The sequence below is a fragment of the Cardiocondyla obscurior genome, linkage group LG01, assembly GCF_019399895.1.
Source record: "Cardiocondyla obscurior isolate alpha-2009 linkage group LG01, Cobs3.1, whole genome shotgun sequence".
NCBI classification, from domain to species: domain Eukaryota; kingdom Metazoa; phylum Arthropoda; class Insecta; order Hymenoptera; family Formicidae; genus Cardiocondyla; species Cardiocondyla obscurior.
The window spans coordinates 336,523-361,840 of record NC_091864.1 but is presented as its reverse complement, the minus strand read 5'-3'; the positions used below and the strand labels follow the sequence as shown (position 1 = coordinate 361,840).

The 25,318-nt window shown below is 39.9% G+C and overlaps 2 protein-coding genes and 1 long non-coding RNA gene across 6 annotated transcripts in view; 2 read left to right on the top strand and 1 right to left on the bottom strand.

Moving 5' to 3' along the window:
* The window catches only part of LOC139106804 (uncharacterized), a 29,411-nt gene extending 11,193 nt beyond the window's left edge, over positions 1-18,218 (top strand). The window contains exon 3 of the long non-coding RNA XR_011546426.1: positions 18,146-18,218. This is a non-coding gene — a long non-coding RNA (uncharacterized lncRNA). The remainder of the gene's footprint in view (positions 1-18,145) is intronic.
* The window catches only part of LOC139106409 (atrial natriuretic peptide receptor 1-like), a 73,685-nt gene that overhangs the window by 28,223 nt on the left and 20,144 nt on the right, over positions 1-25,318 (bottom strand). The window contains exons 3-14 of the mRNA XM_070663167.1: positions 22,034-22,429; positions 16,101-16,215; positions 12,857-13,191; positions 12,000-12,091; positions 11,625-11,763; positions 11,298-11,379; positions 8,441-8,582; positions 7,453-7,524; positions 6,707-6,784; positions 6,375-6,479; positions 5,371-5,617; positions 4,971-5,129 (exon numbers count right to left, since the gene is read on the bottom strand). Coding sequence (XP_070519268.1) covers positions 4,971-5,129; positions 5,371-5,617; positions 6,375-6,479; positions 6,707-6,784; positions 7,453-7,524; positions 8,441-8,582; positions 11,298-11,379; positions 11,625-11,763; positions 12,000-12,091; positions 12,857-13,191; positions 16,101-16,215; positions 22,034-22,429 — 1,962 coding nt within the window. The remainder of the gene's footprint in view (positions 1-4,970; positions 5,130-5,370; positions 5,618-6,374; positions 6,480-6,706; positions 6,785-7,452; positions 7,525-8,440; positions 8,583-11,297; positions 11,380-11,624; positions 11,764-11,999; positions 12,092-12,856; positions 13,192-16,100; positions 16,216-22,033; positions 22,430-25,318) is intronic.
* The window catches only part of Mitofilin (inner membrane mitochondrial protein mitofilin), a 72,659-nt gene continuing 65,732 nt past the window's right edge, over positions 18,392-25,318 (top strand). For 2 of the 4 annotated variants that reach the window (XM_070663299.1, XM_070663274.1), the window contains exons 1-2: positions 18,392-18,602; positions 18,720-18,759. In XM_070663299.1, the coding sequence (XP_070519400.1) occupies positions 18,463-18,602; positions 18,720-18,759 (180 nt within the window). In that variant the 5' untranslated portion in view covers positions 18,392-18,462. The remainder of the gene's footprint in view (positions 18,603-18,719; positions 18,760-25,318) is intronic. The other 2 variants (XM_070663264.1, XM_070663283.1) reach the window with 2 other exon arrangements.

Sequence of the window (25,318 nt, the reverse complement as noted above, 5' to 3'; positions counted from 1 at the left end):
GAGAAAGTATACTAGACGTTTCACGTAAATAACATCTCTGCTAGCTATTAAAATGTTTATCATTCTTCTTTCAAGCGCGTATCACATTTCGTTTGGAAACGCATGTATCTTGCAAAGAGCTAAAATAATATTATTTAAGTGTCGAATTATTCATATAAATTTTAATTTCTCAAAAATTGTATTTACACCGTAAATGTTGAATTACTGTAATTGCTTACAATTTTACAAAGTATTTATATAACAATTAATTTCTACAATATTTATTATGAGGTTAACTGAGTAATTGAGTTGGTAAAGTTTTATTCTAAAAAAAAAAACTTCGTGTTTTTATAAAAAAAAAAAAAAAAATAACTTTAATATAGTTTTACTAAAATACGCGTCTTATAATATTTAATACCGAATAAAAACTTACTGTGGTTAAATTTATGGGTAAAATGTAAAATCAATTTTATACAAGATTAATTCGTAAAAGTCACATTACATCGCCCTAATGAACGAAGCTATTATACGAAAGCTTTCTGTGAAGCGGCCGACATTAAAACAAGCGTGATGAGCATCTTAAAGTTTAATTCGCGTGTAACGATATTACGGTCGATTTATCCAACGGAATTTCGTTGAAAAGTTACATCTCAGTGGCCTTGGATCGTCGCGCTTGACTTCAGTTTCTTTCTTTTTCAACCCCCGTCATTTTTATCTGATTGTTTTATGCGTTCAACGACCCTGTTTTTGGTTACGAGCTTTTCGCTTTCGAAATTTCGTTGAAACACGCGTCGATTTTCGTAAGTAGCCACGATCGTTATACCGAATTGCACGCAATCTTTATTTAACGACTTTTTCGTACGAAAGAAAAAAAAGAGAAGTTGGTTTGCTATCTTAAATAAAAGAGCAAGATCGAGAATTACCGAAGGTCGCCAAGAGTAATCGAAAATCGATAAGAGAGAGGGGGTTTCCGGGGAAATCTTGAAAAGTAACAAATTGCTTCATTAAAAGATCAAACGTAAATACTCATCTTCGCTACGCGTAAACGAAAAAGAAGAAAAAAAAAAGACTCGGGGAATCACTCGAATGAGGCGTCCGACTCGCTTTAATGTCTAAGGCGTCTAAGCGATAATCCACAATCCCTCTTTCGTCTTAGCGGGATTTTGCCGCATTAAAGAAACACCCGCGTTTGTGTCGCCTGTTCCGGCCGGGTCCACCTCAGATCTTTGCCTGACCCCATTAAACTTCGTTCTACTGCATGCGTCGAAGGGATTTTTTTTTCCCACCACTATCGTCACACTACACGACACGCCGTATTTTTTTTTCTTCATGTAAATTGCGAACTGTAGAGCGGAAAAATTATCTCGTTCGCGTTACTAGCCGTCGAAAAACCCCCTACAAAATTAATGACCGCAAACCGCGAGTACGTAACCCCAATTCCACCGTCGGGTAAATTAGCACGAACGCTTTTTGCCATTATTCTCCGGGAAATAAAGTCGGGACGCTCCGCAAGTGAAATATTCATGGTACAAGGAACTCGACATTAACGTGGATATCGATATTGGATATAATCGTTATATAACGCACATTTATCTCACGGCTTACTTTCCACTGGCTTTTATGCAACGACGAACCCGGATATTAAATTCTATGTATTAAAAATGAACACGAATATATAATAATACTCCGGGATAAGGGCTCTCAAGTATTTCTAATAAAACATATTCTCGGCCGGAGTCGTTGTTCAAGTTTCTTCTAAACCAGAAACTAGGATCTCTTTTTAAAAATAAAACTTGTATCTTCCTCTGGGAAATCCCGGGAAATACGTTTCCATCACGGCCGCATAAACAAGAATTGCGAAAGAAAAACTTGGTAGGTAAGGAGAAAAACGGGAGCTAAGAAAAAGGCATTGAACCGGGTTGCAAATTCGCGCCGTTACAACATGCAGCAGCGATAAAACGATTCGTCTATCTCGGCGAAAACACTTTACAGTGAGGCGCGTTGTAAAAAAATAAAAGTTACGTTCGGCGGCGGAAATAAAAGGCTCCGGCAAACGGCCGGTGGAACTCGCGCAGGAAATGTAGCGGAACGAGAAACAGGTCGTTTACGACGCTGTCTGATCGGTTATGCGATCTGTCACTTGTCGGATTACCGCCCGCGCTGCCCTCCGTCGAGTTTCTCCCTTCGGTCTGTCGACAAATCGCGCTCGCTTCAACTTCACAGATCAAGCCGCGCACGTAGTCGCCGAGTTAAATCCATCAGTGATTTAAGTAAACGAACGCTCCGACCCGCGTTAATATTTGCAACGCGCTGAGAACACTCTCGGTAAAACTTTTGAGCTCGCGAGGTCTACTTTGCGAAACAGAGACGGCCGCGTTACCCAAAACTTGGTTTCAAGGTTGTCAAAGAGTCACTCGCGGTGGGGGAAACTTCTCTTATCTTTTTTAGTAAGAAATTGCAAGTTTTACGCGACGCGCTTTTATAATCCTTTCGGGAGTTTTCCTCGACGGAAGAACTTTTGTACGGAGACTATGTTGCATCCTAGAGAGACTTGTATGGCCAGTGACCTTTTTCTCGGTAAATTTAGAGAAAAGGTCACACCTCGTCGCTTGCGTAAGTCGCGGAGGAGGACGTCCCACAGAACTTTTCCCGAAATTCACCGAACTTTAATGCGAGGGGGAACCGTGTCTCTCGGAACCCCCCGTGGTCAGTGACCTCTTTTCTCTTTAACGCGGTCACCGGGATTTATTTCCACGCGCCGTTTCTTCCCACGTTCCGTGATGTAACGGTGATTGCCTCCACGCGGCTGTAACGCGGATATTACGGTGGTACGTCGACCCGGTGCGGTGGTCTTTTCGCACTCGGAATCGATACCGACGCCGGTTAACTGGCGATTAAGTCGCGGCTAAATCGCAGAGCGGGATCAATTTTCTTGACGACTCCGTGAGCACGCACGACACGTTCGATTGCACGCAACTTACAAAACGGAAAGGGAACGGGTGGAAGAACGCAGCGCGATTTTGCACGCACGTTGTCGAGTATGTCGCTCGCCGGAAGATTTTTTTCCTTTTAAATAACTACACCTACGACGTCTTTATTAGGCCGCGAACTCGGGCATAGGGCTGCCCGAAGATCTCACGTGTCGAGAAATTTTTTTTCGCGCTGACGAGACAAGTGCGGGCGAAGAGGAATTCGGTGACGACGGATGGAATCTCGGCGGTACGCGCGCGAGAGCCGTGTACGTTCCAGGACGCGTTAGAGCTTCGACTGAGCTTTCAGACCTCGCTCCAACATGCTCCTACAGAACTCGCGACACGTTTCATTTTGCAATCGATATTCGCGGCCGGTTGCTGCGAGGTTGCGAATTTAGCGGAAACGCCATTACCGGTTGCGCGGTTAGCCATTGATTTTCTCCGATGATGCAACAAGCTTCCGCGATAAAGCTTCCGACTTACTTTACTTAGATCATTTACCGTTCGATCGGCATTCACGAATTCTCGAAATAAGTATGTCGAATAGGTTTTTCTTTCCTTACGGTGGCACCCACCGATTGAACTAAGAGGCTCTTCATCGACAGCTACGTTATTAATCTTTGTCGATTATTAATTTTTCGAAAGTGTTATTGCAATGCAAAATATCGATGAAAATATAAATACTCTGCATGCATTTTTTGATTGTGAATATTTTATAAGTTGATTAATTGTTGTTAAGATTTGAATAGAAAATGAATTTAATTAATTATCCAGCAATGTCTAATTTTATATTTAAAATATTTAAAACGCTTAAACGACTGACACGCGTATCTTATCTTTTCGAGTCAACCAATGCATACAACTTGCTCTACAGCGATTGTCGGTAAGAAATTAAAACTCCCCCGTGCTTGCAACCTCGCGAGAGTGAAAGAGATTCCTTGGAAAGCTCTAGCTAGTAACGACATCCGGCGGCCGATAAAACGATAGCGAAATTTTACTTATCAGCAAGCAAAAAGCTCGTTTATAAAATCGATTTCATAACTGATAAATATGTGAATAATTAAATTGTATTTTTATTTTCATGAAAATTTTATTCAGTTAAATTAAATTCCATTAAAGCTAAAAGCTTTTTAACAAGTTCTCGTAAAATTAAAAGAAAGGAATATGCGTTGATGTCTCTTTAATAAATTATAGAAATAGCATTTAATAAACATCTGTGATTTCCTACCGAGAGATATTGTAATTTCTGTGCGAGGATCGCATGCCGAATTAATTAAGGGTCGAAACCACGGCCCTTTTAGTTCGCAGGGTGTAGATTACCATCAGCTAAATTATAATATATGCCATGAACCATTACAAAATCCCGTCACGCAACAGCGATATTCGTGATCGTATTCCGTGACGTATGTCGTTGCCTCCAGTAACAAGAGCGAAAAAAGTCAATAAAAGACAGTATGCGTAAAACAGTATGAGATTCGATCAGCTGTCGGTCATTTTTTTATAATATTAAATCGAGGTGCCTATAGAAAAAAAAAACTGTAATTATGCGCCGGACAAAATAACGATTCATTACGTGCATAGAACTTACACGTCGCGTCCTCCACCCACATTCATAATTAGCAAAATAAATTTCACGTTGTTTATCAGTGACAACACTTTCCGCGTTGATTGTATGAAATTCACATTCATAAGAGATGAAGCATTTTATCACTTTTTTTTTCTCCGCATTATTCCGCGGACGCGTACAAATAAATTCTACTTTGTTAATTGAAAAATTTACGTAACGTATATTCCGTACATTTACAGATATTTTCTTTACGTTCTCGAAATATCTGTGGCATTAAAAATTTGCTTGCTGAAATTAGTTAAATTTTTGCGTAATTTTTGAAACAATTAAAACGTGACTAAAAAAATAATAAGGCGCATATCTTAACTGGGGGACCGTTCACATAATACGAAACGCGACGAGAAATAATTGCTCGGTATCCGCGATTATCTCGAGTGGCGTTAAAGACTTACCCTTCGGAGAGAGTTCGTTATTGTCTCCCAAGTAGAATGGTCCTTGACGCACCACGATCTCGTGAACGATTATAGCGAAGCTGTACACGTCGCCTTTCTGAGTGCCCTCGGGCAGTTGCCTTTCCATTCGGAGTAGCTCCGGAGCTGTCCACAGCTGTTCTGCAAGCACCAAATTTCCTGTCGTAAAAAATCGAAGCGGCTCGGGCAGTTTAACGGCTTTCTCGCTCCATCGGTTATGCGTTCGATCGTTATTGCAAATATAAATGACGAATATAAGCTACAAATATTTTAATAGAAATAAAAAAAAACACACGACGTAGAAAGTATTTATCGCGATCAAAACTTTTGATATACAGTGGAAATGATAAAAATAACGCACAAGTAACCTGCGAATACGTACTCCTCCAGTAGGCGTAGCTGTTCTTATCGCTGTTCTCGTCCGTGTCCGCGCTTTTCCTCAGCTCGTGTAGGCCGAAGTCTGCGATCTTTAGGACAAATCGCGAGTCGACGACGCAGTTTGAGGATTTGAGATTACCGTGACTTTTTAGTTCCGATGCGTGGAGATACGTCATGCCGCGCACAATATCGTGTATCAGAGAGCCTTTGAACACGCGATCGAGCTTTATCTGCTCGTTCTCCAGTATATCCTGTTGGGCACAAAGAGTGCAGTTTAAGGCATCGGTTTTGTTGCACACGGGGCACGGCTCTCGCGCATTCCGGTCAAACGTTCCAACATGTTCAATAGTACGTTTTAATGTTATTGCTGTGTACACTTGTACGGAGTATTCTACATCGCTACGCCGTTCCTTTGACACACTACTGCTTTGATCAGCTGTAAAAGTTTCATTCGCGTCTAAAGTTGCAATTCGGGCACGAGGCGGGACTAATAATTCAATCGAGTACTTAAGAGTGCAATTGCATTGTAAGGCAAGACAGGTATCCGATAGAATGGAACATCTTGTTCCGCGTGTGATACGCAACGCTTACAGACGTGTGCAATTAATAATCTACTACGTGCATTCGCTCGCAGCGCACATTTGCCTCTCGAATATTAACGCAGTCGTACGTACATACGTGTCGCGTCGTTTCCGATATTATAAATACGATATACAATTTGCAGAGATACGAGACTGTTTATAATAATTCTTATTATATTCTCTAATTATAGATATTTAATTGCGAACGTTAATTAATGGAGTCTTTTAAGAAAAAAAAAAAAAAATATATATATATATATATTAAAGAGAAAATTAATTTTTAGCGCGATTTATTTGTTTTCAATGTTTATTGCACATTCTCTGACAGTATACGGCCGTCTCACTTTAATTTCGTAACACGCGGAAACATAATTATTTTCTTGGTCGTTCATCAAAACTTTGAATCGAGACACGAAATGCAATTCACCTGGAGAGATCCTTTGGGGCAGTATTCAGTTAAGAGACAACAATGCGGCGGCTCGAGACAGGCACCGTAAAATCGTACAAGGTGATCGTGCTGGAGATCCTTCATCTGCGAAAGTCACCAACACCATTCATATGAATTAAAGCGCGTTACATGCAATACCGTTACAAATGGAGCAATTACCGAGGAGAAACTTATCGCGAGTCGTTACTGAAAAAAAAAAAAAATTGCGTCGCGAATTATGCGCTAAAAAAAAATTACGTTGGACAAGTTAAAATTGACAAGCAATAATTTACGGAGCCCGACATGCGTTTGCGAAATCAATTATTACTCACCCGTTTTAGTTCTAGCAGCAAAGGTCTTGAGATCTCCACTTTGTTCTTTGGTATCAGTTTTATGGCGACTTTCGAGTTCTGAAACGAATTGCGATTTCATGTCGCAGGGATTATTGACAATTCTTTTGATTGTTCCTTCGTGAAAATTACTTCTTCGCAAAAATGCGCGTGTATCGTTTTCTTATTCGACATGCGAAAATGTAAATTGAATCCGAGTCGAACGCTGATAAATTCCGGTCATTACGTTACGCAACGGCAAATTAGCTTCGCGATAAAGAATTGAAGCGGATGATTATACGGATGCAATTTTTATGAAAAAAACTTTTCTGAAGTTGCAGCTCGCGATGAAATGAAATTAATAAATCAGTTCTCACGCCACGTTTTCCATTCGGATATACTTGTCGTGTGATTGTTTGACGTTCTATTGAAGCAATATTCTATTTAAAAAAAAAGAGTAGAATGAATATCGGTTGACAGACGCAAACAACACAAGCTCGTATATGACGTTCGTGAAATAGGTATTTCGATTTAATATAATACACGCTGACATATAATCTCGCTTCGAAAAATAATTCGAGAACTTAACAACAAATCAAATGTTTTTCGTGAATTTCTAGAGATGCGTAAATGCATTTTTTTTAATTTTATTTTAATTAATATTTTAGTTTTGATATTTATATGACATAATAAATTAATTGACGTGATCCATGCAATCTATAAAAAATAAAAACGTGGACTTTTCTAACCTTGTAAAATCCTGTCGGAACGTATTCGTTTCTATCAAGATCCGGTAGACTTACGTTGTCCTCGAAAATCGTCTGAAATAAAGATAGTCTTTAAAATAATCATCTTATAAAAGGAAGTTATACAAGTTTACCTTAAGCTACTAAAAAAATAATTTATTAATAGATTCTCCGACGAATTCGGGATCGACCTTTTCCGAAGGAAAACTTTGAATGTTAAATAGCTGGCAACTAAACTTTCGACTGAAACCAAACACGAGTTTAAACAGAGTTAAATAGAGTAAATTCTCTCGTTATCAAATGTATCATTGAAAGTTTGTTTGAAAAAAAAAAAAATAAAAAAACTTTAATTGGCAATTGTTGAAAATTCAGGGAAAAAAAAGTTGTTGATATCTCGACATTTTAATTAAATGTAGTTCAGTACGCGATAAAAATAACAGACTGTCGATCGAAGATTTCCGACGCGCTTTACACGCGGACAAGTTGTAACATCCGAGGTCGCTTATTTTCCCTCCGCGTGCTCTTCTCTCATTTATTAAGAATGAGAAACGAGAGAGGAAGTTACGGTTATAAAATTTGAAAACGGACTCTCTCCGGTTTTGCTCTCTCGCCGCGGCGATGCTGCGTAAAGAAAATGAACGCGTCAACGGAATAACATATAATAGAATAAAGTCTTCTTTACGGTTGCTACTCCCGATGCCGCTGAAGTAGGTAAGCACTACTAGCGAAGCAGCACTTTCCATTGTCGTCTTTCTTCTCTTCGGTGAATCTACCTAAGGTATAAACTTCTCCCGAGAATAAAATTATTCGAATAAATAATCGCACTGCTATTCTCGGATGAAAACCCGATCGTTGTTTATTTTATCCGGCGTAACCCGTTGCGCCGAATGTTTGCTTAATCCACTCGAATTACTTGTCAAGATGCCGGATAAACGAATCGCCGTCCGCGAAGACGGTCTCACGCGAGAATTGTGTTTTCCGTCATATTTACCAATTGACCAGTGCTACCGCGAATCTTATTCGCAATTAGGGAATACATGGAGCCCTTCGTCTTCGCGTTAGGTCTCACGATCACATCGTCCCAATGCACTTTCCACGTCATGGAGGCAATTTCTGCTTCCAGTTTGAAGCGCCTGTAAAACAAACGATAATATCAACTCTCACGGAGGAGAGTCGTAGTTCAGGCACGTAAAATAAAAAAAAAAAAAAATATCTGTAGTACTTTACGGCCGAGTAATTAACCGTGCATTTAGGCGGACGTGGATTAATCCCGGACAATTGTATTATCGTTCATGTCTCACGACAGAGAATTGCGCGCTTTTCCTTCGTTGATTAACGAGATGCTCTTTATTAGCGGCAATTATCATCTTAGATGTATATATATAACAGGAATACTTTCGTGGTAGGTATGTACCAGTGCCCCTTACAAATATCCAATTTGTCTTGGTGAACCTAACATGCGCGCTTATGTCTTTGTTGCTTATGCGTACATGTCCTTTATCTGCACGGCACATTTCACTTTAAGCCCTTCAAAACGCGAGGTGGAAGATATTATTCCGACGCCTGTAAACCGAGATATTCGAGTTTTTCGAATTTTTTCTAAAACTCCAAAAACTCGAAAAACGTACACGGCGAACATCACAGGTCGTAATTACACAGGGCGTATCTCATAACGTTTATCTACGCGAAATATATTATTCCGCGCATAAAGGCCCGGCGCTCGAAATTTCCTGCAACGAAATGAGCCCGATGCGCTCGTCGAAAGTTCGCGCCGTCAAACGTTCGCCGGATTAATATCAAACGACGGAAGCTACCGATCCCACAACCCTATCGTATTTGTCAGGGTCTGCGACAACGATACGCGGTAGTATCGCCGTACCCGGTCGATTCCGTCGATTCGGCAGTGTGCGTTTCTGCAAATGTTCCGCGGATGAGCGCGCGAACATTTTCGCGTATCGGGTATTTTTGTTCGGGCATCGAATTGCGCATTTGTTGGCATTGAAACTCGATATTTCGCACGACGCCCTACCGGTGTCTGCATTTTTATGCTCAACGGTTACCTAATAATATGCGATGCGCCCATTAAAAAAATATTATTCGCAGCTTCCTTTTCCCCCGTGGCGTATTAATAAAATTTCCCTCAAATATTTAATCCAAAATTTAGCGAATTATCAAGCTCATCGTTTAAACGCTGCGAGCATATTGGTTTTTTGTACGAAATAATCTCGTCTATGTTTCGCGAATGTGTAATATTACGGATGTGTTTGGCTTTCGAGGCGAATTTTCGAGGTGAATCGCATATGCGGTCGCTCGTCTAAAAGGCATCTTCCTCGCTGTAAAATAGAAGGCAAATACGAGCTGCATAATTTGACTGATGGCGTTTTGTACGACCCGCTTTACCGCGTTTCGCAAACTAAATTATCTTAACACTTTAATAAGATATCACAAATTAAAGTGCGAATTAAATTCTCGATATAAAAGTTGGAATATTCATTAATTTAACGTGTTTTAATAAATATCTATTTCAAACTTTGTTGTTGTAAGGTTTAATAGCCACTAGATTTAATTTAAAACTTTTTGTTTCAAAATAATTGCTAATTATTATTGATAGAAATTTTATTACGTGAAAAAGCGTGAAATTTTCAATACTGAATCAACAATCAAATATTAATTTCTCTTGCTCACAAAATTTGCAGCAATCGTGCATTGGTATTACAGATTCGTAAACGTATTTTATATAATTTTTATTAAAAAAATTTAATAATTCCTGAAGCGGTCGTAATAACTTGCGATATTTTTGTGCCTTTGTTTCTAATACCACTGAATCGCGAGTATACTTGTCTAAATAATTTATTACATTGGGACTCGAGATTATCACCGTCGGATAGAAGGAAAGAATTCGTTTAAGCTCTTGAAAATGTTCTCAAGGCTGACAAACCGAAGAGACAAAGGCACTTGGTGAGCAAAGTGGCAGCATAAAGTTGGACAGATGGTATTAAATCGATTAACTCGCAGCATCTGAGAATTTTCAGCGCGGATAAGTGTCTCGTTTCGCTTCGTAACTTCTTTCTTTTCTTGCCATGCTCTCCCCCTCCAATCGTTGCTTCAAAGAAGCCAAGGAGCTTCTCGGCTCCATTTTCTTGATACGTATATCTACACTGAGTGTGTGCATGTCAGGGGTTATCGAGGCTGTCTCTTCACGAATAAGCAAGCGAAGCAACTTTTTAAATTTCTACTAAAGAACTCGTCTCAATTAATCCGCATCAGCAAATATCTATATATTTATATTGGAAGCGTACCTTTCCAAAATTTTTAATTATTTACGGTAGCTACTTTCAAATCAATTTTACTTATTGATCCGTTAACTCAGTTAACTGATACGGGAAATATTTTCATTTATTATTTTAAAATATTTCGGTGCGTTGATACACCGTTGCGGATTGACATATTTAATAAGGAGCGCTGCGGCAAACGTGATGGAAAATACAATTTTCAGCGAAAAATGATTTTTCCAATCTAACCCGATGGACGAGAAAGCGCGAGAAAGAAAAAGAGAAAAATTACATAATGCCGTCGTGCAATTTAAACCGAGAATGTGTCGTCGGCGGTAATTGAAATCATTATTCTCTGATTTTTACGCGTAACGTGCATTTTGCAAATTACTTCCTTCGTTCGTGAAATACGTTTATCCGGTATGTAACGTTTGAATGATTTATCCAACTTTATCGTTTTATTTTTCAATATTCAAACGAGAATTTGCTAAAAATAATACTCAACGGTATCTTCGTACCGATGAACGCGCAAGAAGATAAATACGTATTACCAGTTTAGAAATAACTTCGACTTACCGATAAATAAATACTGAACCGATGACGAGAACTACGACGATGGAGCTCAGTACCATGGAGAGAATAGCGTATCCCGGAAGAGCTGAATGAAACACATTAGTAATTTAAATTAAAAAAAAAGCAGTTCACATAAAAAAATTTTTTTAATGTTTTTTTTTCATTTAACTAAATATTAATTGTTTAAAATTAACGTAATTAAAATTTATGTCAGCACGGGAAATTAAAAAAAAAAACTTCTTATTGCGGTAATCACAACTTTACGGTGCATTGTGCGTAACTTAATTATTTTTTATTACGCGTAAGGTTAGAAAAGCATTATCCACTCACAGTTATCAGGGCATAATGACCCGTCGAATCCGCAAGTTGGCGTATCAGGGGGTGGTTCTGAACGACCACCGGCCCAGTGAATTTGCTTGCCGGGGATATACTCCAGCGTTTTATTTGCGCCATAGTAATTGGCTACGATCTGTGGAAAAATTTCACAAATAAAATTAACAGCGCGGTGGAAAATAAAGCGCCGATTTCAGAGCAAAATAATAATCAGGAACACTCGTACGATTTTAAATTCGATTCGTTCTGTCAACTTGATGTATTACTTATCGTTATCGCGCAACGTCGCAAATTAAAATCTTTAATAGAGAAGTTACGAATAAAATTATATTTTATAATTAAATGACTCATTGACTTGTAAAGATGTCTCACTTCAAATCTGGATGTCTCCGGGTCCATATCCAGCAGAGAGTAATCCGCAATTCTATCGCCATTCTCGTCTATGTTTACGTCGCCGGTTATTCCTGAAATTAGTTATAATTACGTAAAAATAGAACGGCGTAGCGTTACTTATTACTTGGGTGGGTTTAACCAAAGTTTAATATTACTACCGCGGAATTGTTAATTCTTGGAAGGTTTTATTTCGCGCGGTAGTGTAATTTCGTGTGAGCGATCGCTGCAGTTCGAAACAATCGGTAGAAACGTATCGTACACGCCGATATAGCGAATGCATGCAAGAAGATAAAGCGAGATAAGAACGTAATACATATTAAAATACAAAGCAAACGGATAATCTCGCATTCCCTTCGACGTTGGCAACGTCAGCTATAAAATTCTCTTAGAAAACTTCGAGCCGAAGGTCGACATGAAATAACGTATATAGGGAAATAAAAAAGTCGTATGTACTTCAAAGATGCTTTGACGGATGAAACATAAAGCCAGAGCGAAAAAGCAATTGTTTGCATTCTCATATTGCAAGATAAAATAGCGTAAAATTAGATAGACAAATATTAAAGTGATAGGAATTAATTTACGTGCGAGCAGTTTTCCAAGAAGATAAGAAAAAAAAAAAAACTTGAATTTATTGGCATGTAATTGGGACAGTGTATAGTTTCTCATTGTTAAAAAGAAAATCCTGTCGTACATCATTAAAAAGTTTTGCGCCAGAAATTCTCTTATCAGAGGGATTTATTCGTCATCGTTTTCTCTCCTAAAGTCACGCCGGATTGCCCGGCGCGAATGGTTTTTGTCATAAATGTATGCGATAAACGGGCGAACCTGACACCTACCCTTGAAACTCTTTCCCCACATTCTCCGGGTCAGATTACCGCCGTCTAAGTTAACCTCATCCGACTTCTCCGGTAGGCTCTCTTTGAGAGCGAGGGCGTAAAGCAGCACGGCGTCGTAAAACGCTGTCACGAAGGTAGACACCGAACTGTTGCCGAAGGTAAAGTTGTACTTGCTTTGGGCTAGAGACTTGACTTCGCGCGAAAAATTCAAGTACTCCAGGTTGTCCGGAGTGCGTGCCGTCACCGTCAGCAGGGCCTGATAAGCCTTTCGAGCCTTCTCGTTCCTCTCGTTCGTATCCCCCTCGACTCTCCACGGTTCCTTGGAATCGTTGTCGCTAAAATAGATTTTCGCCCCATTTATATTTTGCAACAAGTTTCTTCCGCAACTGTAAATTATTACGTGACGAAACAATCGATCGTTCGCACCGAAAATCGTTAAAGATTTTTAATCGCGGATACTTTCGTTTTCTCGAATATCACCTGAAGTCGTTAATGTCGAAACGATGCGTTACGTACGATCCAATTAATTTATGTTTTAGCGAAACATTATTTAACTACACGTAGTGAACTTTTCGCGTCTGTACCGTTACCGGAGATGATAACTTTTATTTTATGACGCCCGATCGTTACGTTATAATTGGAACGTATAAAAGCCGCAGATACCTACCATATGTAATGCGTGTAATAATAACACGCGAATTACGAGGCGCGAAAATTTTCACGCAGAAAAATTCCTCAAGCCCTACGGCAAGGGATGACTGCAGACCGCGTGATTAAATTAAGTGACGTCGTTAGAATAACGTTGTCATTGCGGGGCGTTTGTACTAACTTGCTCGTTTCTTTTATTTTATAACTTTTTTAATTTTTTTTTTATTTCCGCATCCCGCACTTGTCCCTTGCGAGCTTAAGACGCGCGAATAAAACGACATAGTTCGAAAGCAATCTGAAGTCACGCCGGAAAGTTTTCTTCGTCTGACATTTTCAAAATTCCTCGGCTTTTTAATCCACGACGGAAATATCGGAGAGCCCGAGCTCATCCGAGAAAAAGTTACCGGAAACGTTCCGCGCCTAATGAACGCGAATGCAAAAGATGTCGCATTTCCCTTTTGCCGTCTGCGACGGACTGTTGTCGGAGGATTAATTCCGACCGGAAAACTGATGAATAAAAATTCCAATTACTGTTAAAGTCAACGCCAATCGTGCTGTTCAAACCACGAGATGGCCAAGGCTTTTTCATCTCGCGCCCGTTTTGAATCTCACATGAATCTCGTTAAATCAGTTTTTCATCGTTTTTCGCTCCGCAAAAAAAAAGAAAAAAAAAATCGTGATCTCTCCAAAGTCGTGCGAAAATTTTCGCTTATTGTACTCCCGCCTATGAAAGTCAGTCCATTATGTCGTCGTTCTCTGGCACACTGGTGATGCTTGGGCACTTAATAATTTTGTATAATTTCCAACAGATCGACGGCTGTGTCGATCTAGCTTGATTCGATTATAATCTAAATGACGGGCTGTGGTTTGAGGTTTCCGATACGGATTGAATGGCACTCGACCTGCAATCGCGCGATATCCTTTATTAACAAGAGCCGTCGGCGAGCGGAAGTGCAACGAGGTTTCGAGTCTGATAGTTTCGTTTTTTAAGAGATCGTTCTCGAATCGTTCTCCGCGACGGCATCCTCGGGATCCCTAAAATTCACGATTAATTTCGCCTGCAGACACATGCTGATTATTGCCGGAATAAAATGAGCAAGAAAACAAAATAACAGCCGAGAATGCGATCGTAAGTTCCTTACGATCGCGAGAAATCACGTACTATGTTACGTTTACGACGTTCCCGGATTAGCAATTTCCTCGGGCGGAGCTTTTCAAGGTTTCGTTAAACTGCGTGACGGTACGGCATATATCCTGCACTTTGTGCAAATGGAAAATTTAATCCGCGCTTATCGGTTTATCGAATTTCTCTCTAACATTTAAATAACATCTTTCCGTTTACGAGGTTAACGATATGTAATGAAATTGCTTTATTCTGCGAAAGAACGGATCGCATCGGTGAGTTCATCTCTGCGAATGCACTGCGTGGTATATTAATGCACTCTATTATATCTGTTTCGTAAACAGTACGTAAGTTTTATCTAAATAAAGCTACCAGAAACCTATATCGCGAATCCACGCGAAACGACTACACGAGAGAGCGCCGTGATACAACGGGAGATAAATTAAGTTGAACTGGACTTTAAAACTTGGCCCGCGATAGCATAAAACAACTTCTTGCGGTGGAAATGAACAAAGTAAATACAAAATTATCTCGTTTCGACCATTATTGCGTTATGTCAGGTAACTAAATTAATATTAGCATATCTAGATACCAGATAACCCTGGCTTTTAGTTATTTAGTCTTAATAATTACTTTCGAAATGCGAAAATTATCCCAGTAATATCTCATTGACAATATTTGTCTGAAAATTGCCGCGAAGAAATTTTTCTCTTGAATTCTTGATTTACGAAAAAGATTAATTCTTTTTTCTCTCCGCGTGGAAGAAAAGGGTACGTATACTCCTTAATTTACGAGGACACGTTCTCAACGTCGAAGTACCTATTTTAATCTCTTTTTATTTGTCCTTTCTTTCTTCGCGAACACTGAAGACAGACGCGACGTATTTCATGCCAATTTTCCTTCCGCGTGGGGTCAAGCCGTAGATACCCGGGACGACTCCACATTCGTTTCAATTATAAAACGGCTTCAGTGTCCGAAGTACGCGCTATAGTTACAAGCACCCCTGTTTATGCCCCAGTTTTTGCCACGCAACCGATGTTCTCGCAAATTTCGCCCGTTAACTGATTTATTACGTACGATATCTCAAATAATATTTCACAGCTGCGTCATTAAACAACGCGATATGTAAAATTTTTAATATTTATCAACCGGATATTTCGAACAAGATATATATTGCGCGTCAAAAAAGATTAATAATGTCGCGCGTAACGAATTCTACAACTAGTACGCGCGATTAAATTAATCCTGTTTTTCCGAAATAACTTGCGGTAAAAAAATTTTCTTTTCAAGCGTATGAAGAATCGTCTTAGATTTCGTCTCATTTAAATGCACGTTACGTTTACGGCCGCGCGTACATATTTACTGCTACTTTCCATTTCGTACGTAACTTGCGTAACGGAGCACTATTCACGCCACAGTGAATAATACACGCAATTACTCTTAGCGGTAAAATTGCAATTTTACTCCGCTCACCTGGAGGAGAGCTCTATGGAGAAGAACACGTACTCCCCCGAGTCCACCATCCCGAGCTCCTCGGCAGCTAGCAATATTTCTCGGATGGTTGTTGAATTAGCGCACATCACCACGACTGAAACAGAGGGGAAGGTGAACGATTTCTTGGGTAGCACGTCGAGATCTCAATAAATATTATCGCGGGCGGAACCACTTTGCAATATGCGCTCGATCCATTTGCGGTTCGTCGCGTACGAATGTCGCGTGAGTGCATTACCTACTCTACTTAATTTCGATAGTAGTCCCACGTGTGATAACATATGCGCGGTATTATTTTTTATTAAAATATGTAATCTAGGTATATCGAAGTAGACAGTCGATTAATATATGCATGCAACATACTCTTACCTCAACTTTGCCGGCAGAGTCACTATTTTCAAATCGCATTCTCTTATTTCTTATTTTAATTAATTTTTAATTAACTTCTTATTTAAGTTAATTAAATTTTAGTTATATTACGAAATTGGAAATTTATTATGCTATTGAAGTATAGCAAGATGGAGAACAATGCTGTTCGTAGGGCTTAACTTTGACGATCTGTAATCGTCGTCGTATATTATAGTTCGACATCTTTATCCCGGCTCAATTCGTCTTAAGCCCGGCGGGTTTAACGCGAAATTCAGGGAAATATACGTAGACAGGCGGGGAAGACAAGGAAATTTCGATTGCGCGGATCTTTTTAAAATAGAATATTGTATACCGACGTTTCACTTTCGTATCGCTGCTCAACGTATGAATGCTTTTCCGTGTAAGTCCTCTCCATCAAAACGCGCATCATCTTGTCAAGTTAAATCTCGCACGTGTTTAAGATGCCGCGAGGAGATGAATGTTCCTCACGTTACAGCGAGGGATATAAAATCCGGCGCAAATCCAGAATATCTTTCGTACATCACCGTACGTCGGGCATTTTAATTTTACTCACACGTCGACAACGGGGCGTGTAAAGCCGCTCGGCTTTCATAAAATGGAATATTGCGCACGTGGAGAAAACTTCTATTAAAAGCATACGATATTCATTAAACAACTTGGATAATTTGGCGCGAGTATTTTTAATGTTTAATTAAAATGAATAACGTCTTTGTCGTTAAAATATAACGTCGGACAGCGACGATTAAAGATATTACTCCGATTTTATTAAAGATACATGAATTAGAAATGATAGCGGTGCTCTTTTCGCTTTGCCGTTTTAAAGAGCACTTTTATATGCCTTACAAAAATCTAAATAAATTTGCGTTCGAGTTTATTTCCCGTTTTATTGACCGTTGAAAATTTTCAGAGAGAGGAAACGATTCAGTTACGACCCTCTTAGGAATTGACTCGTTCACTTAAATGTGTAATATTTTAGAAAATTGTTGTTCGTGAAATCGTTTTGTGGTCTGTAATAAAATTATATACTGTATGTGTAATGCTTTATACATATTTTAACACGGAAAGATTGTTCCCTTTTTCTTTTATTAATAAAAGCTACATAAATACTTAGGCATCGTAGAAATTTCCATTTTATTTTCTAATATTATTTAAAAAAATATAGATACGCGTCAAATATTAAATACATATATTGAAGTAATATTTTTTCAAATAAAAGAGAATACATGAGAGGGAGCATTGTATTTAAATAGAGAAAAATTTAAATCTTTACCACGTGTCATAAAATCTTTCAGCGTAAAATTGTACAGCGCGATATTAGCGAACGTTCGGGATCAAGCGGGGATAGGCGCTGGAGGGGAACACGGGGTGAGGAAAGGGTGCGCGCTAGCGACTAGACCCATTCCCTTTCCATTCCCCTTCGAGCGGCCTAGCGGCTAACACTTACGTAGTTCGCGGCGCGCGGTGTGTGGGTGGGAGGGGTGGGAGCGCTGGAATGTGCCTCGGCCGCCCAGCACCAAAACAAAGCTCGAGGTCAACGGTAAATAAGTATCTTTTACCGTGTCTATAGGCATTTATATGCGTACGTAAAGCACATGTTTTATTTCATCGTTTAAAGTGAAATCTTTTTTGCGTTTCAGATGAAGATTCAGAGGACCAACCCGACATCCCGCAGACATTCTGAGAGGAGGAGGAGGCTCAGGAAGGGCATCATGCCCCGGCGGAGCAACCCGAAGGTAATTATTAATTTTTCTTTAGAAATAAATAATTTCAATTTTTGATAACATTTTTTTATTATCTTATTTAATCAAATTAAATATCTGCAACATAATTTTGTAATTTTTCTGTTTCAGACGAAGAGAAACTTCGCTGCTTCGCATCGTTAAGTGTCGCGCGTCGATATTAATTTATACAAACCGCAGCCGGTTCGTTGGACATTTCGGTAGTGTCGAAAAGTATGCGGGCGTTTTTTTACGTATATTTTTTTTACGGGAGCGCGATCGCACTTTCCAGTGCGCGGAAGGAGGGCTCGTCACGTCCCATCCGAGAGGATGAGCAGGCCAAGGAGGCATCCTGCATCAGCGGAGCAACTCTTAGGTGAGCATAAATTTCTTTTATAAAATCTTTATTAAATAAAGACTTTAACTTTTTTTTTTATAAATTTTTAAAACTAATATACATGTCTAAATTGATATATTTCTTTTTATGTTTCAGCCAACGCCAGAATTCAACAACTCCGCTGCCATGCAGATTGGTGAGTCGCAACATTTTTTTATTACTTTGTAATTGCGTCTCTTAAACCGTTAACACGTCGTCGACCCTAAATTACCCAATTCTAATGACACGCACGAATTGGAAACTTTCGGAAATTGCGCAAACCTGGCGTGCGCATGGTTTCTCCTAGTAAAAAAAAAAATTGCGACTACATAGGCATTTCAATACCGTACTCGTGAAGGAACTACTCATCTTCTTTCGGAATTTTGAGATCCAAAGATAAGTGAATCCGGATAGAGAACGTTGCTTTTAACATGAGCGCGGAAATTTGATTAAACAATCGCTTAGTCAGCCGTGATGAAAATCCATTCCGGAGTCATACGCGGAGGGCACAGGGAATAGGGTGATAAACGATCAGGTTCAGCGCGTTGAGAGCACCTTACATCGATTGGGAATTCGAACGGTTGTAAAAGGCAGCTAGGGCGTAAAATAAAAAGACGAGCGGGACTCGGATCAGCCGTCGATGCGAGTAAAACGGGCAGATCGATGTTATATACGTCTGTATACTGGGAATAGCCTCATTATCACATAGATCGAATCGTCTTACGTTTCTTTTATAGTCCCTCTTTTTCCCCCCCGTCTATTTCGTAGACACACGGTATCTAGACAGCCTCTCGAATAAAGTTAAACGTAAACTCGTTGTATAATTTCATTTCCTAGGCGCGATAACGTGATAATACTGACAACAGACACTTGCTTTGCAACACGTCTTTCGATAAGAATTACAGTCAAGGGCTTTAAAATCATAATACTTGAGAAATTTGATCGCGAGCGAAATTTTATACATTTTATATAGAACGTTATCTCAATGGAAAAAAAAAAAAAAAAAACGTTTATTGATATGTTACGAAGGAAGAAGGAAAAAAGAATATAACTGTAAATAATCTATTAATTACAATAAAAGATAAAAGCACGTGATAAAACGAGATATCGCGAAATATTTTCAAAGTGTTCGTAAATGGATTGAGCGTGCATTTAGAAAAATTACGTGTACGTATAGCGGTGCAAAATATTTGATAAATGTCTCGTCTTGATACGCAACTGATAACGCAAATATATTATATAAAATAAATATTTTTAGCCGCGGCAGAAGTGTATCTTGGATCAATAATGTCAAGATTAAACATTGATTTTGCACAATAATCGAGATCAATATCCAACCTACATTAAATATGAGGCAGATATCCCGTTATCAAATCGCGGTATTGTCTCGAGAGTTATTTTAAGCGCGGTTATGAAAACGCGGCACGAGACAGCACGTGGCTGAATCATCGTTTTCTTTCGCGAAATGGACGGCGATAAACTTGATAAGGATTTAAATCTCTCCCCCATTTCTTGACACGCACATTGCGGAACTTTGAGAATTCCAATCAATCGGCGATTTATGGTATTCGCTCGTAATTTAACGTAGATCGATGGCAACGTCGGCACGCCACGTTCTCGAGTTAATGTCGACTTCTGGGATGGCGTCGACGTCTCGATCGAACACGAATTCCTCGCGGCATTGTTTCAGAAGTTTGTTACAATTGAACACGTGATTAGAATTCACTAGAGTAAAGTAACTTGACGGCGTTATACAATTTAATGATGACGGTAATATATAAAAATCAATTAAATATTAATTATTGGTAAAAATTAATTCGAGAAAAAATTGAGGACACCACCGTTTTCTTACGCTATTCGTAAAATAAGAGTAATTTCAGTAAAGAAAAAAAAAAGAGAAAAACCCTTTATATTATAATCAATAAATTAGAAATGATATCTGGTATTTGAATCGAAAATATTAGCGCTTTATTGCGTTGGAAATAGCAAGCGTCGTTCGTGCAGGTAGCATCATCAAATCGAAGAGACATATTCCGCGGCTTGTTTCACTTCTATTGAGGAGAAGTCTACCGTGAACTCTTTGTAATGCGATTTAGCGATTCGGGCATACCGGTGAGAAACGAGCGTGGTAGCGTTTTCAAGACGCGGCTCCGCTTGATGCCGAATCATCCGCGGTACCGTGAGAGAAAACTGCTCGCCGTGAAACGTCGCGTTTCGACGAATGCCTTCGGGATTTCCGACAGAAATTGATCATTGCGGTGATATATTAAATCAATTAATTGCATGTGGCGACGTGCTCTCCCGCTCGGTTAGCCGCGCGACGCGTTCAATTTTCACGATGTTTGCGAGATGATTAATTACACGGTAATCGTGAGAAACGCGCACGATGCGTCGCCTTATTCAGGAGCGTCGCCGGAGCGAAAGCTTCGCCTTCCGGAGAAGCCGATTGTGCTTTCACCCGCAGGGATGAAGTTGTTAATGGAAATTTATTTAATGTTCGAATAACGGGCGTAAACTTTGTTGACGAGTTTGAAGTGTTAAACACGATCAATGAGTAAAAGGCGAGGCGCTTACTTGTAGCGGCAAACTTCGTAAACGATATCAATTAAATGATGGTGTCGAAGTTCAGCGTTCGTGGGCCATCAAGCCCGGCCTCGCAACGCGACGTCCTTTGGCTGCGTTAAACGTAACACACCACGTCGGGCCTGATAAAAGCCAATTGATTTATGTAAAATCTACGCGAAGCAGAGCGCACAACACGAAACTTATTTAGGGTATGGATTAATTACTTAACAGGGCGAATTAAATGAAATGCACGTTACGAGAGACTCGGAATTAGTATGCAATTTCTCTCGGGTACCTGTATAAATTATGAAGTGGTAAAAGAGAAGAAAAAAAGGCACGCTCGAAACGTAGTAAATCTCTCCTCCGCAGAAAAAAAAGTCTTAAAATTTCTATCATATGTATATTAATTTTTTAATTTTCCTTTTGAGGCTTATTCCATTAAAATTTTACGCTAACTTTTTTTTCCTTTTACGTAATTTGCAAAAGGGCATCTTTTAATATTTCGAATCTGATAAACACGAGCGTGTGTAATATAGATTTGAATATATTTCTAGGATGCATATGCATTTTATTCATTTACACGTGCAAGAGAAAAGTTTCACGTTCGTTACCATGTCCATAAATAAAACGTGTTGCGTGGATCTTTTCGCCCACTGCGATACAGATTAGCTTGCCAATTACGGCATGCATATTCGAATTGAGCTGCAAGGAATAATTATAGACGTTCACTTTCGCGGGCAAACGTTGCGCCACGGAACTTAGTCGTCGATGCTTAAATACTATTTCCTTGAAGGGTCGAAAAAAAAACTTTGGCGATTAGGAGCGCGAATATGTTAACGGGAACGACTATCGTGGCTCGGACTTACTCCGTGCGGATTTCGCGACGAAGGTGAGCAGGTTCTTATAGTCCTCGGTTGTGGTCGTCTCCTGGTTAAAGCTTTTGTGCACGGGCGTTTGATTGAGCGCCGTGAACACGGCGCTCAGCGTGAAATGGCACTCGGAGTTGCCTCTGCTGCTGGCCATCTCGTGATTGTGAAACAGCAGACCGCAGATTTTCCATCCGAACCGCCGTAGAATATGCCGGAACGCTTCGCCCACCAGGCGATGAGAGCCCATCATCCTGGTTAACGTCGGATAATATTCCCCCTTGTGACGAAACGCCTCGGCCTGGGCGCCCGCCGTCAGTACGGGTATTCTCCACACCCCCGCATATCTAGCCACGGGCGCGATCACGTAATCGCACACGGGTCCCAGAAAGGCGTCTGTTGCAATCCAAAAAAAAAAAAAAAAAAAAATAGAACCGGAAAATTGATTTACATTGCGTTTCGCACTGGACTTTTGCTCGCGTCGATCAATCGGGAGGCCCATCTTGAGCGCGAAACAACGTTTCGACGCTCGTACCGAAATTATCACGAGATAATTTGAATTTACAATTCAAAAAGTGAGGTTGTGTCATTAAAAAAATTTATATAGTATTCGTCTGGTCATTGTCCAGCGCGGACCATGTAACGGTTAGACTTAATTTCCATTCGGGATATATTACGAATAAATGATTTGTCTCCTTGTATCGCAAATGAAACAGAAGTTCAAAAGATCGTCGAGAGGTTTGATCCTTTGACCGAAATAAGCTTTTAAAAATTCAGCCCTACGAGCGACCAGTTTATCCATTAATCCTCGCATGAATCCATTAATCATCGTATGAATTTGCAATTTAACCGTGTCGTACGTATCGAACTTTAAGTGCATAGAGTCGAACTCGCTCTCGTGCCAGCGACGATGGAAAACAAGGTAGAGCCACGTGCGCGAAATAGATAACACGAATCTGAATTTATGAATCCGAATATTGGCTCGGCGTTATAATCCTATCACTGCTGCCTATATGGACCCGATACGTCGATAACAAGTATATATTGTTTATTGGGGAGACTTTAGATACAAGACGTACATTTATACGCCGTTGATTAACGAACGTATCGATTGGCGGATGCAATTAAATTAAGCTTGCTGCATTTTGCGCTCGCTAACACGGCCTGCTCTCATAAAGCGCGCACTTAAATAAGCTCGCAACCGATTACGTCGACTGTGCGCTCTTTTCGGCGGTACTCTATCTATTATTAATGCCGAGTATCTTTCGCACGACCGATACGTGACTGACACAACGTGATGCTTCCGCGGAATAATTACGAAAAAAAAAGAAAAAAAAATTACGTTGTTGCGTCACACGCGTTTCGTTGTTTTCTGAACGTGAGGATAATTAAAATCTTGCGGGCGGAGATAATATCGCGGTCGGTGAAGGAAGAAAAACTCGTGCAACGTGCATATGAGTACAATAGGGTGGGCAACTAATTAAATAGAATGTTACTCTCTCCGTCGCGTCAGGGAACACTTATTGTTCGCGGGATGTCGAACCGAAATTTTCAGCACAGAGCTTCCTCGCGATTAATGCGAGACGTCCGTATCGTACGCAGAAACGGAGACGGGATAAATCTCTTTTTAAACGATCGCGAAACTTTAGCTATTATATACGATATAACACGAGAGCGCGCCAGTCCCGTGGAAATTAAAATCTTTTAGCTTTCATGAGCAACAGGCTCCAGCTGCGCCCGTTCGTCGTTTAGATGAGCGCTTTAAGCTCCGCGACCTGGAACACCCCTAAATCCTCGATTCTCGATTCCCGCACGTTTACCCGCAAGCAATGCGCGTCTATGAAGCCGCGGTTCTAATTAGCAATCACGGGTAATATTGCGTCGATATCCAATTTCGCATAAAGGCAAATATTACCGCGGAATAATAGGTTCGAACGATACAACGGCCCGGCGTTTAAAACGCATTAATCGCGCTGACGCGCGGCCGCCGAATCTCCGCGTCGTGTCCCCAATTTGGGACTTTCAATCTTCATCGATCGCAACTGCATAATATGATAATAACTGCGTCAGGTTACCTAGCGTCATTGTGGCTGGAAATTCCAGCGTAAAGCGGTTACGTCCGATTAACGCTGCATGCATCCCAATGTCGCTGCGGCCCTACGTGCGGTCGCTTTTATCTGGCGAAACTGCCGAAGTTGCCTCGGTTTACGGCAGCTACGCGCTACGCGGATTCCCGTGGGAATCTTACGAGCTCATGCCGCGCCGTCAACGGATTGTGCATTTTTTCTCCCGCAAACCCCTTTTAATAAGCTGCTTTTAGTAACGTCTCACTAATTTTAATACACTTCTTTACACAATTTTAATTTATTATCTCGCATTTAATTGGATTTTACGTAATTTAATAATGGGGCTTAATTGAGAAGAATTCGTACAAATATAAAATTACACGATACCTAAAGACAAAATTTTCCGCGAATAAAATTTTTTAATTCCCCTGGCAAAGTTATATTAAAATTATACGAAAAGTTTGATGAACGACTACCGTCCCTTGATTATTAATATTAAATTATTATATTCCGCGCTTATTAGGATTACGTTTTGAGATTTTTTTTTTGTCTACACACGCGTGATGTTTGCGATAATATAAAAAATATAGTACGGAAAATATGAAATACTTGTTTCAGTGCAAAAAGTTGCTCAGTATAAAATTCACTTTTTCAAGATGCATTTCGTTGAAAGTCTTCTTTCGTCGAAATGGAGAAAATAAAAAAAAAAAAAATAAAAACTCGTCTTGCACCACGTGCTTTATAACGTGAGAGCGTGAAAATATGACTCGTAAATTCGGCCGAAAATTAAGCCGCGGATGACGAAGTGCATTCCCGACGGTGATGAGTTATTGCTATCGCGCGCCGCGTTTCGGTGTACCGCAATATTTTGTGCGTAGAGATTATGCAGATGTATAGTTTTGCGCAAGTAGATAGAAAGATCCCTCGCGGATATGATGACGCAAACACCGTGCTTCATACAGCTCTTGCAACGAGCAAAAAGAGAAATTTACGAGCATGATTTATTTATGACGATTTGGAAGTGGGAGGATAAACACGCGAATATCTCCAAATCGATTTTTAAAAACGCATCGTTTACGGCAACGAATTAAACGACGCGATGCGATACGAATCAGTAATAATACGAATGGGGAAAATACGAAAAAGTATAGTGTAATATAAAATCGCGAAATAAATTTATTACATATAAATAATATAAAATTATTAATACTTCTGCAGT